General features: G+C 36.4%; 1 protein-coding gene across 1 annotated transcript in view; it reads left to right on the top strand.

Annotated features, from left to right (window-relative positions):
• The window catches only part of Kul (Kuzbanian-like), a 598,026-nt gene that overhangs the window by 565,011 nt on the left and 19,248 nt on the right, over nucleotides 1-13,767 (top strand). Inside the window, 3 exon segments of the mRNA XM_067094173.1 lie at nucleotides 3,655-3,773; nucleotides 4,111-5,146; nucleotides 7,380-7,525. Coding sequence (XP_066950274.1) covers nucleotides 3,655-3,773; nucleotides 4,111-5,146; nucleotides 7,380-7,525 — 1,301 coding nt within the window.

Raw genomic sequence — 13,767 nt, 5'->3', positions numbered from 1 at the left:
AAATACTATTAGAAACTAAGTTTCTCTCTCTCTCTCTCTCTCTCTCTCTCTCTCTCTCTCTCTCTCTCTCTCTCTCTCTCTCTCTCATCTGTTAAGCTTTCCTCTAATAACACTTGCCATTATGGTTACTTTTTTTTAGTATCCCTGCATTTCGTTGTAAATACTATTAGAAACTAAATTTTCTCTCTCTCTCTCTCTCTCTCTCTCTCTCTCTCTCTCTCTCTCTCTCTCTCTCTCTCTCTCTCTCTCTCTCTCTCTCCTCTCCCACATGAATTAATCTTTGCTCATATGTCCAACGTCGTTGCGATAATGATCGAGCATCTTCAGCTTCACCAGATGTCTTGCCATTGTAATTATTATTTAATCGGCGTGGCTTGTAGTTCGGTGTTTAGAAGTTGCTATTGTTCCCTGAGAAGAGAGAGACAATGGGACGAAGGGCATGCTATTGTAAGGATGCTTTTACATCTCCGTTCCGAGGAAAGAGAGATAACGGGATGAATATAGCGTAATCTCGCCTATCTTTATGATCGAGTTGTCGGCGTTGTCAATATCGCCCCCTTTGTATTATGAAGTGCAACTGACTTAGCCAGGCTCTTCGTGACTTCTGGGAATGATTTTGTTGATTACGCTCGATGAAGGCAATGGGGTTGATCAGAGCTGTTGGTTACTGCTCTTCTTTTTTATGTATTTTTCGTCGTTGTTGACATTTTGTGTGTGTGTGTGTGTCTTTCTTTGTGTAGAGAAATTAAAGAACCTCATGAAAATATTGTATATTAGATGAAGTCCTTCATTGACTTTGTAATATCTGAGGAATGTTGACAAAAAGTGATATAGCTAGCTCTCTCTCTCTCTCTCTCTCTCTCTCTCTCTCTCTCTCTCTCTCTCTCTCTCTCTCTCTCTCTCTCTCTCTCTCTCTCATTAAACGCAAGTCATTTGTTACTTATTTTTTCAGTGTCCCGTATTTCTTTTTAAACATCGTTAGAATTTAATCTCTCTCTCTCTCTCTCTCTCTCTCTCTCTCTCTCTCTCTCTCTCTCTCTCTCTCTCTCTCTCTGTGTGTGTGTGTGTGTGTGTGTGTGTGCGTGCATTTGTGCGTGGGTTTCCTTCCTAGTTATTTTCAGTAAATGCCTTAATGTAATTGAAAACCACCGCGAGAAATTGATGTCAGAGAATTTGTTTTATGCTGCTGAAACAATTTCTGTTTCCATTTGGGTAAGGGAGAATAATTCTTTCATCTTTATATTTTCGTTAAGAGGCCTTCCACTGATATTTGTCAACAAGGGACTTGAGGCCGCTAAAATAAGACTGATAATTGAAATTAGGATCTTATTTCTAAGAGTTTTCATCTGTTCTTAGTTTTCATGTTAATTACTTAGATTATAGTGATGGGAAGATGTACATGCTGTTTAATACCCCTTATTTTTCCATTCTCGGTAGAGCATCAGCAAGATGACTGGAACGTTATGAATTACCTCTCTCTCTCTCTCTCTCTCTCTCTCTCTCTCTCTCTCTCTCTCTCTCTCTCTCTCTCTCTCTTTTCTGAGACCTTTTTCCCTGCATCGACCATACACCGTTATTACCCCCAGAGTCCTAGGACTGGTCTGGATCTGTAAGTTTTCTCTAATAATTTCCATTCGTAAAGTTAATTTCCTAAATACATTACGCACGCATATATTCTTTTCCGACTACTGTATATATATATATATATGTTTGTGTATATGTATATATATATATATATATATATATATATGTTTTCTGGAGATGCTGGTCGATTCCTGATAACGGACAACAGAATTGCTTCACATTTATTGCTGTTGGATCTAAGGCTTTGTACTGACAAGCGAATCCGATAAATGTGAAGAATACGAAATTTAAGAGGACATTGTGGCTATAACAATTACATACGTATCTGGTAAATTGCCCAGTATTTTCCACATAAATACATGTGTGTGCGCGCGCGCACGCAACTTTTATCGTTCAACCTACCGCAATACCCATCCTTACATAAAACTCCGTTATGAATCAGATGAGCTGTGATGAGAATATTTAATACAATTCCCAGTGCCTCGTAATTTTTTCCGTCTAGTGTAAAAACAAACTTTTGAAAAATGACACGCTTTTATGGCTCATGTTCAGTTTTTCAGAATAAATTGTCTGTATACTTTAACTAAGATATGTAAGCAGAGTAATTGAATAGTTACTCTAAAAGAAAAAGTTCAAGTTTTAGTGGCTGCTACTTCATACCAGTAAAATGGTTTTGTTAATTCCAACAATTTTACGTTGCATGCTATGGTTTCATAAGAGGTTCTGACGTCAATTGATATAATTAGTAGTGTTTGTTAACTTCTTTACGAAATTATTATTAGTATTATGGATGCTGTTGTTGATAGTTATATTGTGCCGTATATCCAAAAGACAGAATACTGATTTGTTGTCCTGAGTTTCAAATTCTGTGAGTTACTTGAGAGAGAGAGAGAGAGAGAGAGAGAGAGAGAGAGAGAGAGAGAGAGAGAGCGAGAGAGAGCGAGAGAGAGAGAAGCCAGGGGTTCTCTTGACAGGCATGGTAGTGAAGATAAGAGGATGGCTGTCCTTTTTATGAAGAATTAATTTCGCATTTTCTGTAAGAAGCCTTAACTCGGTGTTTTATTCAAAATCTCTCCTTATTAAACCCATCAAGGGATATCTTTAGTTTCCTTTATTTAGTTTTGTTTTTATTTTGGTTTTTACAGATAATCAATTCTGTATTAGATTTGTTCAGGGGGCTTGTAAGATTTAACTTTGATTTTACAGAAGGCTATTTTCAGCATCAGTTTACATGTAAAAGCCCTTGCGTCTAAGCATATTCATCAGTGTTGTATATGTCTAATTCTGAGGTATGTGTGTAAGACTGTGCCTTGTATCGTGTCTTGCTTTCCAAAATTGAAAGAAAAACATACTAGGTAACGATTCGTTCGTTCCGTGAATGGACTTGTCCAAACATATTCCATAATAAAGGCTTATTACTTTTTTTGGCATGTAAGAGTATTACTAAGTTTAAAATATAAGTAAATGAAATACAGAACTATACACTGTCATCTAAGCATCAGTCTTGGCTTGAATTGGCGCCTTCGTGCATTTTTTTCCCTTTACTATTTTGGAATTTTACGGTTTTGGAATATTATATTTTTTTCTCGAAAAACAACACACAAGGTAAAAAAAAATTTAAACTGGTATCTACCCATCATTCAGGCATTGATGATATTTTTCATTGCCTTCCAGTGCAGGTTTAGGCCCCGTACTTGTTTTACACAAGTTTGTAGAGATATATATATGATAACAGATCAATATCGAGCTGTTAAACCCATGTCCCTACACCTGAGAAGGATCATGACGCTCCGAAACTGTATGTGGATTTCTTAAATATATGTGTTCCCCAAGTGTGTGTGTGTGTGTGTGTGTGTGTGTATATATATATATATATATATATATATATATATATATATATATATATATATATATATATATATATATATATATATATATATATATATATATATATATATATATATATATATATATTGAAATAAAAAAAGTAAACATAAATTAAAAATGGAGCTGTCCACTATCATCCAAAGATTTATGAATACCTAAACGTTATTCTTTCCCTTCCTCCAGATTGTTCAAGTTACGCCTCCGCCGTGATACCTCCATCTTCGCCGACGATGTCATCTTCGAAACTAGCGATGGCCCCATCGACTTCGATCTCGACAAGGTGTACTCGGGCACTCTGGAAGGTCAGGTTCCTTTCATGGCTTGTATGTCCTTGTGTGTATGCGTATGTGTTTGTGCGTGCGTGCGCGTGTGTATGTATACTCTAGTGTTTACAATTTTGTTTAACGATTTTAGGATAAGTGTAACACTTTTGGTAGGGCTAAGGTAGACTCTGTTGGTTTAGTTTGTATCCCAAATTTAACTTTATTTTATTCTTCTTGTCAGGTTACTTGTAGTTTCACTTTCATTCATGACGTTCCATATTTTCATATTCTCTAGTCAGCAGCAAAGGTAACATATTAGTAATGGATAAGGGTGAGAATTAATTCAGGGTATATTCTCATCGTGATTTTGTTGCAGATGATCACTTAGCTCAAGTGGAGGGCGTGGTTACAAGCGATGGTCTCTTCGATGGCCACGTGGCCACACCAAATGAGCTTTATTACCTGGAGCCCGCCAACAGGTATCTGGAAGGAGCCGAGTTCCATTCAGTCATGTACAAGGCGTCGGACGTGGCTCACCCGACACTATCCAGGTGCTCCTCACAGCAGTTGCATGTCAGCGGCCGCGTCCATACTCCCTGGGGACCACCGTCTTCATCACCCGATCCCCAAGTCGATCCAGGGATCGTCGCCGAAGAGGATGGCGGGCAAGACGACGGTGATGTTGATGTCCACTCGAGGGCCGAAGGGCCTTCATCGTTTCATTCTTCCATTTCGTCCAATGTGGCGTCGCTGCCACATAGAGCAGGTGCCGTTCCGTCGCCAAAGCTGCAAGATGTTAACCCCAAACATAAGGCTGTGACTCTTAGTAAAAGTTTATATGATTCCACTAGTGATAATGTTGATTTCAGCAGCAGCAAAACTCCCGGTGCATCTACTGCTACCTCTTCTGCGTCTCCCTTCTCCCCCTCCGACTCTTCTTCGTCTTCCTCTTCCTCCAAAGATGATGATGATGATGATGATGGTGTTACTGATAGGCCTCGTGAGGCCCCCTCTTCCTCCTCTGATTCTCATCCAACTTCATCCACGTGTTATACTGAATCTAGCTGTCGTCGTAGTTATACATCCACAGAGAGATCTACTTTTGATAAAAAATCATCACATTTTGTAGCCAAGAAGTTCAAACAACAACACTTTCAGGATCCAAGTCCTGCTGGTGCTCAGTCCAACACCCGCCCTCAATCACACAACAAAAATAAAACCATTATGGCGTCCCCTGATAATGCTTCTTCATCCGCCCTGGACTTTGAGCTGGTTTATGAACCCACAGGTGAAAAAGATGCCATGTTTTCTAAACCCTCGAGCAATTTCACTCGTAGAAAAACAGGCGCAAGGTCCCCAGTGCTTCCAGAACTTGAGCATCATTTATGGCTTAAAAATTCTAGGAAGAAGAGGTAAGTCACCTTTGCCTTTGCCCTTTTATGCTAATGAGAAAATTTTGATGTATTAGAAATCCCTTTCTGAATAGGACATTCTAATTCTTTACTCAATTCTTTAAGAAAAATACACCGAAATTTTAAAAAAAATATAGATTAATAAGCATTAATATCATTAGCCATTTATTCAGAGACTTGGTCCTTAGACCGAGATCATTAGCAATTAGAAAACACAGAAGAGGAAGAGTTCCAGATTTCAGGGGTGGATATACAAGAATATTTCATTAGTATCATCTCCTCTTGATGAATTTAGGCTTCGATTTCATCTTTAGAAAAAAACCAGTTTCTGTTAGGAACTCTGGCTCATATTCAAGAACTTAGTTGAATATGTGATCTTGAAAAACTCGGTACACTTTCTCGACCTATAAAGTGTTACGATGAATAACCAGTTTTTATCAAGATCTTCTCGCAAGCAAAGAAAACTGTAAACAGTTGGACTGGTAAAAATGAGTGCGGATTATTACAATCATAAGTTTAGAATATGCATTTTGTTACTTTAGTCCACAGTAAATTTTGTACAAATGTTATTATAAAGAAATTGTGATGTAGGTAGATATAGGGACAATTTTGTTTTAGGGATTATGCACACATACATACATACGTACATACATACATACTTACATACATTGACGAGAAAATTTGGCCAATGGATTTGATAAATAAACTTAAAAGGAATGCTTATTCGTCACGCACAGGCATAAGCGTATTATTTGTGAAACACGTGGCTTTTAAAAAGAAATAGTTTAACCATCTTTAGTCTTGCTGTATGTTATGAATAATTTTGGCTGATTATTCGAACAAGATAGTTTTTTGCGCCAAAGTTTTGTCAAGGTAATTCAATATGGCTTATTATGAAAACAAGAAAGTTTCTTTAATTAATGAATATTAATGTGTAGTTATAGGCATCAGACTTAAATTTCTGTGTAGCTTAGAAATTGAACCTCATTAAGTCGATCAGTAGAAGTTAGGGGAGAAAATTCGTTACTCTTCTTGCGTGTTTTCATTTGCTTTGATCTCTTCCAGTTCCCGACTCAGACTTCCCATTAAAATTCGGTATATTATTATTATTATTATTATTATTATTATTATTATTATTATTATTATTATTATTATTATTATTATTATTATTATTATTATTATTATCAATGTTACTGCCTTCAGAGACCTCCACCCTGATTATTATTATTATTATTATTATTATTATTATTATTATTTCATTATTATTAATATTATTATTATTATTATTATTATTATTATTATTATTATTATTATTATTATTATTATTATTATTATTATTATGTTCTGTTGATTAAGATAGCTGCACATTCGAGTTAATATTTTATTGAGTCTTTTGAGCTTTCCATATTATTTTATTCTCTTCTAAGTTAACATTAGAGACAATAATTGACCGCTGTTCTTACTTTGATAGAGACACATACAGCAGTTTTTATTCTTTGACAGAAACAGCTTATTTATATCATTGAGAACTTTTATTACATAACAGTTTATCACAACAATGTGAATTTCTTAGCATTATTATATTAGCGAGTACAACTCCTGAAAATATCTGCCGATTACCGGATGTTAAACTCTACGGGTTTATCCCCCGTGTTTCACTACCTTCTCTTGTATAGGGAGTCGAGACTGCTGGAAATACGCTGCTAATGTATTCTCTTTCCCAGAATATGAGCATTGGCATATTATTGTCCAATAATAATAACCTGGAAGAAAAAAAAATATGAGGGAAATTGAGAAGACTCAAAATAGATGCAGCCATCCTGTTTAACAGGACTTGTTTAAGTAAGGGGCCCACTTCCTTCTTATATTATTATTATTATTATTATTATTATTATTATTATTATTATTATTATTATTATTATTATTAAGCTGTGGACGCTGATGATAATATGCCTCTTAGTTCAGGCTATAAGCGCAGTATTCTTTTTAGGCTTAGAATTAATTTAGAAGAGTCCACCTTCCTGAATTTAATTATTATTATTATTATTATTATTATTATTATTATTATTATTATTATTATTATTATTATTCTTGAGATTAGGATGATATTAATGATATTCCTCTTAGCTCAGGCTGAAAACGCTATGCACTATTCTTTTAAGAGTTACGAATTCATTTAGAAAAATCCACCTTCCTAAATTTTATTATTTCACATGTCACTTTTCCTCTGCAGATCGACCGTCGATCCCCAAAAGACGACTTGCATGTTGTACCTCCAGGCCGACCATCTCTTCTTTGAGAAAATCGGATCGGAGGAGAAATGCATCGATACAATTACTCGCCACGTTCAGAGGGTCAACAACATCTACAGAGTTACAGGTGAAGTTATGGTGTACTCTGCTCTCTCTCTCTCTCTCTCTCTCTCTCTCTCTCTCTCTCTCTCTCTCTCTCTCTCTCTCTCTCTCTCTCACGTTGTGGTGGCGTGTAGCAATAAACCACTAAAAATAATAACGCTCTCTCTCTCTCTCTCTCTCTCTCTCTCTCTCTCTCTCTCTCTCTCTCTCTCTCTCTCTCTGTCACATTTTAATGACATGTAGCTGCAAAACCCTAAATGCGCTATAAAAGAGGAAAAAGTGGAACTCTCTCTCTCTCTCTCTCTCTCTCTCTCTCTCTCTCTCTCTCTCTCTCTCTCTCTCTCTCTCTCTCACACACATTTTGATGGCATGTAACTGCAAACTCTCTCTCTCTCTCTCTCTCTCTCTCTCTCTCTCTCTCTCTCTCTCTCTCTCTCTCTCTCTCTCTCTCTCTCTCTCTCTCTGTCTCTCATACACATTTTGATGGCTTGTAACTGCAAACTCTCTCTCTCTCTCTCTCTCTCTCTCTCTCTCTCTCTCTCTCTCTCTCTCTCTCTCTCTCTCTGTGTGTGTGTGTGTGTGTCACATTTTGATGGCATGTAACTGCAAACTCTCTCTCTCTCTCTCTCTCTCTCTCTCTCTCTCTCTCTCTCTCTCTCTCTCTCTCTCTCTCTCTCTCTCTCTCATATGCTGCTGCTGCGCTTTGACTTCATCAGGTTCATCCTAATTTCCTTTCTGAAACGGTTTTGTTCTCTAACAATGACCGCCCTGTTAGAAGGAAGTCCTTTTCATTGTGTGCATAGGCGCACTTTTGTTCATCGGGTTCAACGTCTGTCACGTCTTAATTAGTTTTCTTTTTGCACAGGAAGGAAAGGTGAGGGAGGAAAAGGAGGGGAAAAAGGAGATATTCGAATCCTTCTTTCAAGAGAGTCATATTTAATGAGGAGTAATTTATTTCCACGTCATTATTAGGGTTCTAATGAAGTTATACCTCGCGCATACACCTTTGTCAAAGGGTGAAGGAAGTAGAATAGAGACTGAATAGGAGAAAATTTAAATATAGCTACAGTATTTCTCGCTGGAGTCTTTTCCGCTGCATTATTATGAAACAATGAATAAAGTCGACTTTAACTAATTAATATTCATTAAATAAAAATTAAAAAAAAGTTTTGACAGAAGACAGGCATCAGGACATCTGGCTATCAAGCCTTTTAATTAGACCTAGTCATGTACTTTAGGTAGGCACGAATAATACTGACAAAAAAGGTCCTGCTATGTCCCAAATACAGTTTAGGTAGGCCAAATTTGTGGGAACACTGTTGACCGAGGCAGGCTTCTCTTCCCAGAATCCATTTGGCTGAGAAGAAACAATGTGATGTTCGTGTGTTTCACAGAACGCTGAAATGTTGCAATTTCAACAATGACAAGAGCAGATTGGCGTAGTAAGAAAACTTTCTGATTGAAGAAATGTGTTTTATATAAACAACACATTCCTACCGCAAAACTGCTGTTGTCACTATTGAAATTGCAACATAGCAGCGTTCTCTGAAACACTCGAACATCACATTGTTCCTTCTCAGCCAAAAGGATTCTGGGATTCTGTGAAAAGAAACCTGCTTTGGTCAACAGCGTTCCCACAAATTTGGCCAACCTAAACTGTATTTATGCCACAACGTAACGAAGTCAGAAGGCTTAGTATCCTCTCCGAATAAAAGCAGGTATTGAAAATTATAGTCTCTCTTCATTTTAAAGTTTAATCAGACCAAGCAACAAATTACAAAAAGAAGTTCTTGGCATGCTTTCAGAGAAAATAGGAGAAAATTGCCAGTAGGTCTATACATTGCGTCGGATTTGGCCACATACAAGATTTTGATACATGAATATTATTATTATTATTATTATTATTATTATTATTATTATTATTATTATTATTATTATTATTATTATTATTATTATTATTATTATTCAAAATGATCAGACATGCATGTATACCAGGTCCAAAGCTACTAACCTGAAAATCAAACTTCCTCGGAATAAACTCCTGCATGAGAATAAACAGGGAAACTAGAGAGAAGAAAATAGCTGATTAGTGAAGTTGAATTAATTATTAATACTTTTTAGCATAAAAAAACACAAAGGGTAAATTACAGTATTAAGCACAGGAAGTATGGGCTTTCTCGTTTCTATAAATGAACTTGAATCCTGAGAAGAGAAAGGACAAGTCTGCCAAAAGAGCGCGTAATTTAGAAAACGTATGAATTTGAACGTTGGCTTGAATCCCACCATGTAAGTGAGATGTATTTTTCACTTATTTCATTTTGGATTTCAAGGCTTTTAGGGGACAACTTATCCAATATATTAAGAAATTTAGAACTGGAGGTTCATTTTGGAAGCTAAGATTAACCAAAGAACTTCAAAAGAAGGTCATACCGAGTGAGTAAAAGTAAGAAAATATCATAATAAATGCAGTTGTGACGTGAAGATTCTAGATGTAAGGAGACTGGTTAGTAATAATCAAGCTGAAGGCCAGTCTTTATTATATTCATAATTGGAGGGATTACGTTCCCTTACATATTCATTTTCATATTGATTCTTGTGACCTCCAAATGTTAAAATGTCAATAAAATCGTCTGCAGGGTTATGTCTGAAATACCCTGTATCAGTGGTTCTTAACCTGGGGGCGCGCCCCCCGTCAGCAATTTCCAAGGGGGGCGCGAGCCCTTAGGAAAAATAAAAAAATTCCCTAATTATGTTCGTTATTCTCTTAACAAGAGTTGCTAAGAAACAGTGCCAAGTATCTCACTACTTCATTCCTAAAAGAATAAAAACACCCCTTCTCTTTTTCCTTTTTTTTATTTTCCTTTTGTTATTTTCCTTTTTTTTATTTTCCTTTAAATCTGAGAGGGAATTTTACTCATAGATGTAAGTGAGGGGGGCGTGGAGGGAAGGACCACGTGTTAGAGGGGGCGTGGCAAGAGAAAGGTTAAGAACCACTGCCCTGTATCCATCCATCTAATTATTTGTCTAATCACAGCTTTTTGAAAATGTATTAGCAAATACATTTCATTTTTATTTATATATTTATTTTGTCATAACGTAAGGCAAACGTTCATTTTTCGTCTTGAATGTGATATCTTGGTTAATAAATTAACATATACTCAAGGCTATGTTTTCAGAATTTTAGCGGAGAGCTTTAGTTTGCAAATGTCCCAATTCTCTGTAAGTCGAGTCCGGAGAAACTAAAAAGATCCAGTTGTGGTTTTTACGAGGTGAGAAGTGTAAATCACTTGATAAAGGGTGAGGATGTCGTTGATTCCAAACAATATATTTATTATGATCGTTCAGTTACCTAGTTCATAATTTTATAACAACTAAAATGCGATCATTTATTGAGCTTCCTTTATACTGACGTTTTTAGGCGGTCCGTTTCGTAATGATAAGTTCCAAATAATAGATTTCAGACCCTTAGATCACCAATTCTTACAAAAGATCTTAGTATTCGTGTGATTTGTCCCAAATTATTCAAATACAAACCATATGAATTTAGAAAAATAAATGTGACGTTTTCGTATTTTTTATCCTTAACTTGTGGACAGATTAAACATCTCGCATTAGTTATTTCTAATTCGAACTAAGCCGTGATTCTCGAAACGCACCGATTACATAACCTGAGTACTCAAAAATCGAACTAAGCCGTAATTCTCAAAACACACTAGTTATATAACCTGATTATTCCAAAAAAGAGGCCCAGCAACAGCCCCCGAAATCCTCAGCATCGAGTATATGTAAATTGAGAATCATTAGTGTAATTTTTGCTTCATTAAACCAAGTCGATACTTTCCTTTATTATTGAAGAATTTTCCGAAACTTCCTAATTGCGTCTTACGCCCACCGTCGAGGTTCCCTTGCTCCTTCCCAACCCCACCCTAACCCCCCCCCCAAACCCCCACCCCACAGAAGAGTATATTTGAGTCATTATTCGTATGCTCATTGATCACAGCAAAGTATGTAAACTGATTCGTCCTTAAGGCGAGAAGGATTTCAGGTGGCTTCTTATCTTGTGTAGAAATATAACATGAAAATTCAAAAGATCTGAAGCTAAGATTATATATATATATATATATATATATATATATATATATATATATATATATATATATATATATATATATATATATATATGTATGTATGTATGTATGTATGTGTGTATGTTTGTATGTGCGTGTGTTACCGGTAACATCCCCGCCTGCCTTCCAAGTTGAGGAGAGAAGGATAAGCCTACTCCCATAAAAACCGGTTACGCTTCTGCTGAAAAGTGAATACAGTAATATGTACAGCAGAGTCGAAAAGCATCTTATACCTCTCAAGGTGGCTCAGTGGTTATGGTCACCCCCTCACTACTTCCAACACCCCAAAAAAAGCAGAAGTTCGAATCTTGGTTAGGCTAGGAGAATTTATGAAATATAATTTCCTTTGGGTTCATTCGTGATTCAGCAGTTACAATATGAATGTGGCATTGACTGTTAGGTTTTATATTTTCTGAAGCCACCCTATGATTAGGCAAATGTCCCAGTGTTGAATATAAAAAAAATAGGGTAATTGTGGTTAGGTGGTCCGTTGCGTTACTGATAAGTGCAATTGTGGTTAGGTGGTCCATTGCGTTGCTGATAAGTGCATGCTTGCGTGCATGCATGGGAAAGTATAAAAGAGAAACAAGGATGACGAAATCATCCTAATTCTAGCTCTGCAATATACTGGGACGATACCGCCTTCATATCTATTCCCGTTCAAAAAATTATGCTTCCCTTGGCTTCTAAGAGGGAATCCAAAATCTGGAAGTTCAAGGGTCTGTGTTTAACATTCAGCGGGATTTGTGAGCCAAGTGAATTTCTTGAAGGCTCAAATAAAAAGTGAATCTGATTCTTTTTTAATCAGTAAGTTCCATGAGTGAACAGATCTCTTTCGTAGTTTTAAGCTAAGTGGCAACCTCTAGTGAGTTTTCACCCACTTCCATTCCTCATCATCTGATTGTGAATGTTGGCTTATTTTTCCCACAAGTTGATTTTCTCGTAAAAAGTTGATAGAAGTTGAAGGTAAAACAATGAAATGGAGGAGTATTGGGAACTAGTAAGAAGCACTCAACGAAAAGATGAGAAAGAAAGGCGAAGGTGATAGACCTAAAGAGTACTCCCTATCAATGGTTAGTTTTTTCCTCGCATCAAAGACTTTTCCAGTAAGTAATGAGGGGGCAAAACCCGAGAGACTGAAGAATTCGCGGAAACAAACGAGGGAGTGGATGAAAATAAGTGAAGAACTGGAAGTGAGGCCTCGTAATGTGATAGGTTTTATTTTTCTGCCGAGGCTTTACTTGGAAATTTCTAATTAATGAAAGGTTTGTGGTATTGAACTGAGACTTCGCTTCTGCTACGGTGAAAGTAACCCACCTGGTCAGTGTGCCTCGCTGTTTTATATAATGTTCAACTTTCTATAATTAATGCTATTCCCCATTCAGAAAGTAAAGATTATTAATTTGCGCTCTCAATGTATGAACACATTTCATTATCTTCATTTCCTTCGTGGAGTCAGGTCTGTAACCAGGGATGGTTGGGAGCAAGAGCTGACTATTTTAAAATTCCCTGAAACCCCAGTGGACGAGCTTGAGGAAGCTCTTGTATTTTCGGTTTGTGATTTTAAATCAAGTTCAAGATTTTAATCAAATAGTACTTTTAAATTATACATTTAATTGTGAAATTTGTCTAATTCAGTGCATCCATTGTTCAGAACAGCCTAATATAAGAATAATTTATGATTTAATACTTTCCCAAATGCTGCCAGTTATTATATAGAATGCATGAGAATTCTATGCAGTACCCTATATCAGCTGAGATACTTGTTAAACAACAGCTTCTTTATGTCCTCATTATTCTCCAAACCTTATCAAAAAAGAAAGTCAACCGTCCCCTCCATCTCAGGGAGTCACGCCCCTCTGGCCCTTAATTTCAAGCTACGTTTTTGTTAATGATTCCATTTTCCTAAGGTAAAATGTAAAAGAAAACAATTGCTAACAGAGGAAGGCATTATATTGGGTGGTAAGGAAAAACTAAGGGAAATGAAATGTAGAAATAAAAGTAAACGTTTGGCCGAATGTGTTGTTTTTGGTTTCCGCTTCCCAAATATTGACCATAGTGAAAAAAAAAAAAAAACGGTGGCTAGTTTGGTACATATTTTTGTTGATTTATACAATTTATATCTGTAAGATTTGTTGGT

The sequence above is a fragment of the Macrobrachium rosenbergii genome, chromosome 4, assembly GCF_040412425.1.
Source record: "Macrobrachium rosenbergii isolate ZJJX-2024 chromosome 4, ASM4041242v1, whole genome shotgun sequence".
Classification (NCBI taxonomy): domain Eukaryota; kingdom Metazoa; phylum Arthropoda; class Malacostraca; order Decapoda; family Palaemonidae; genus Macrobrachium; species Macrobrachium rosenbergii.
This window is presented reverse-complemented; position numbering and strand designations above follow the sequence as displayed.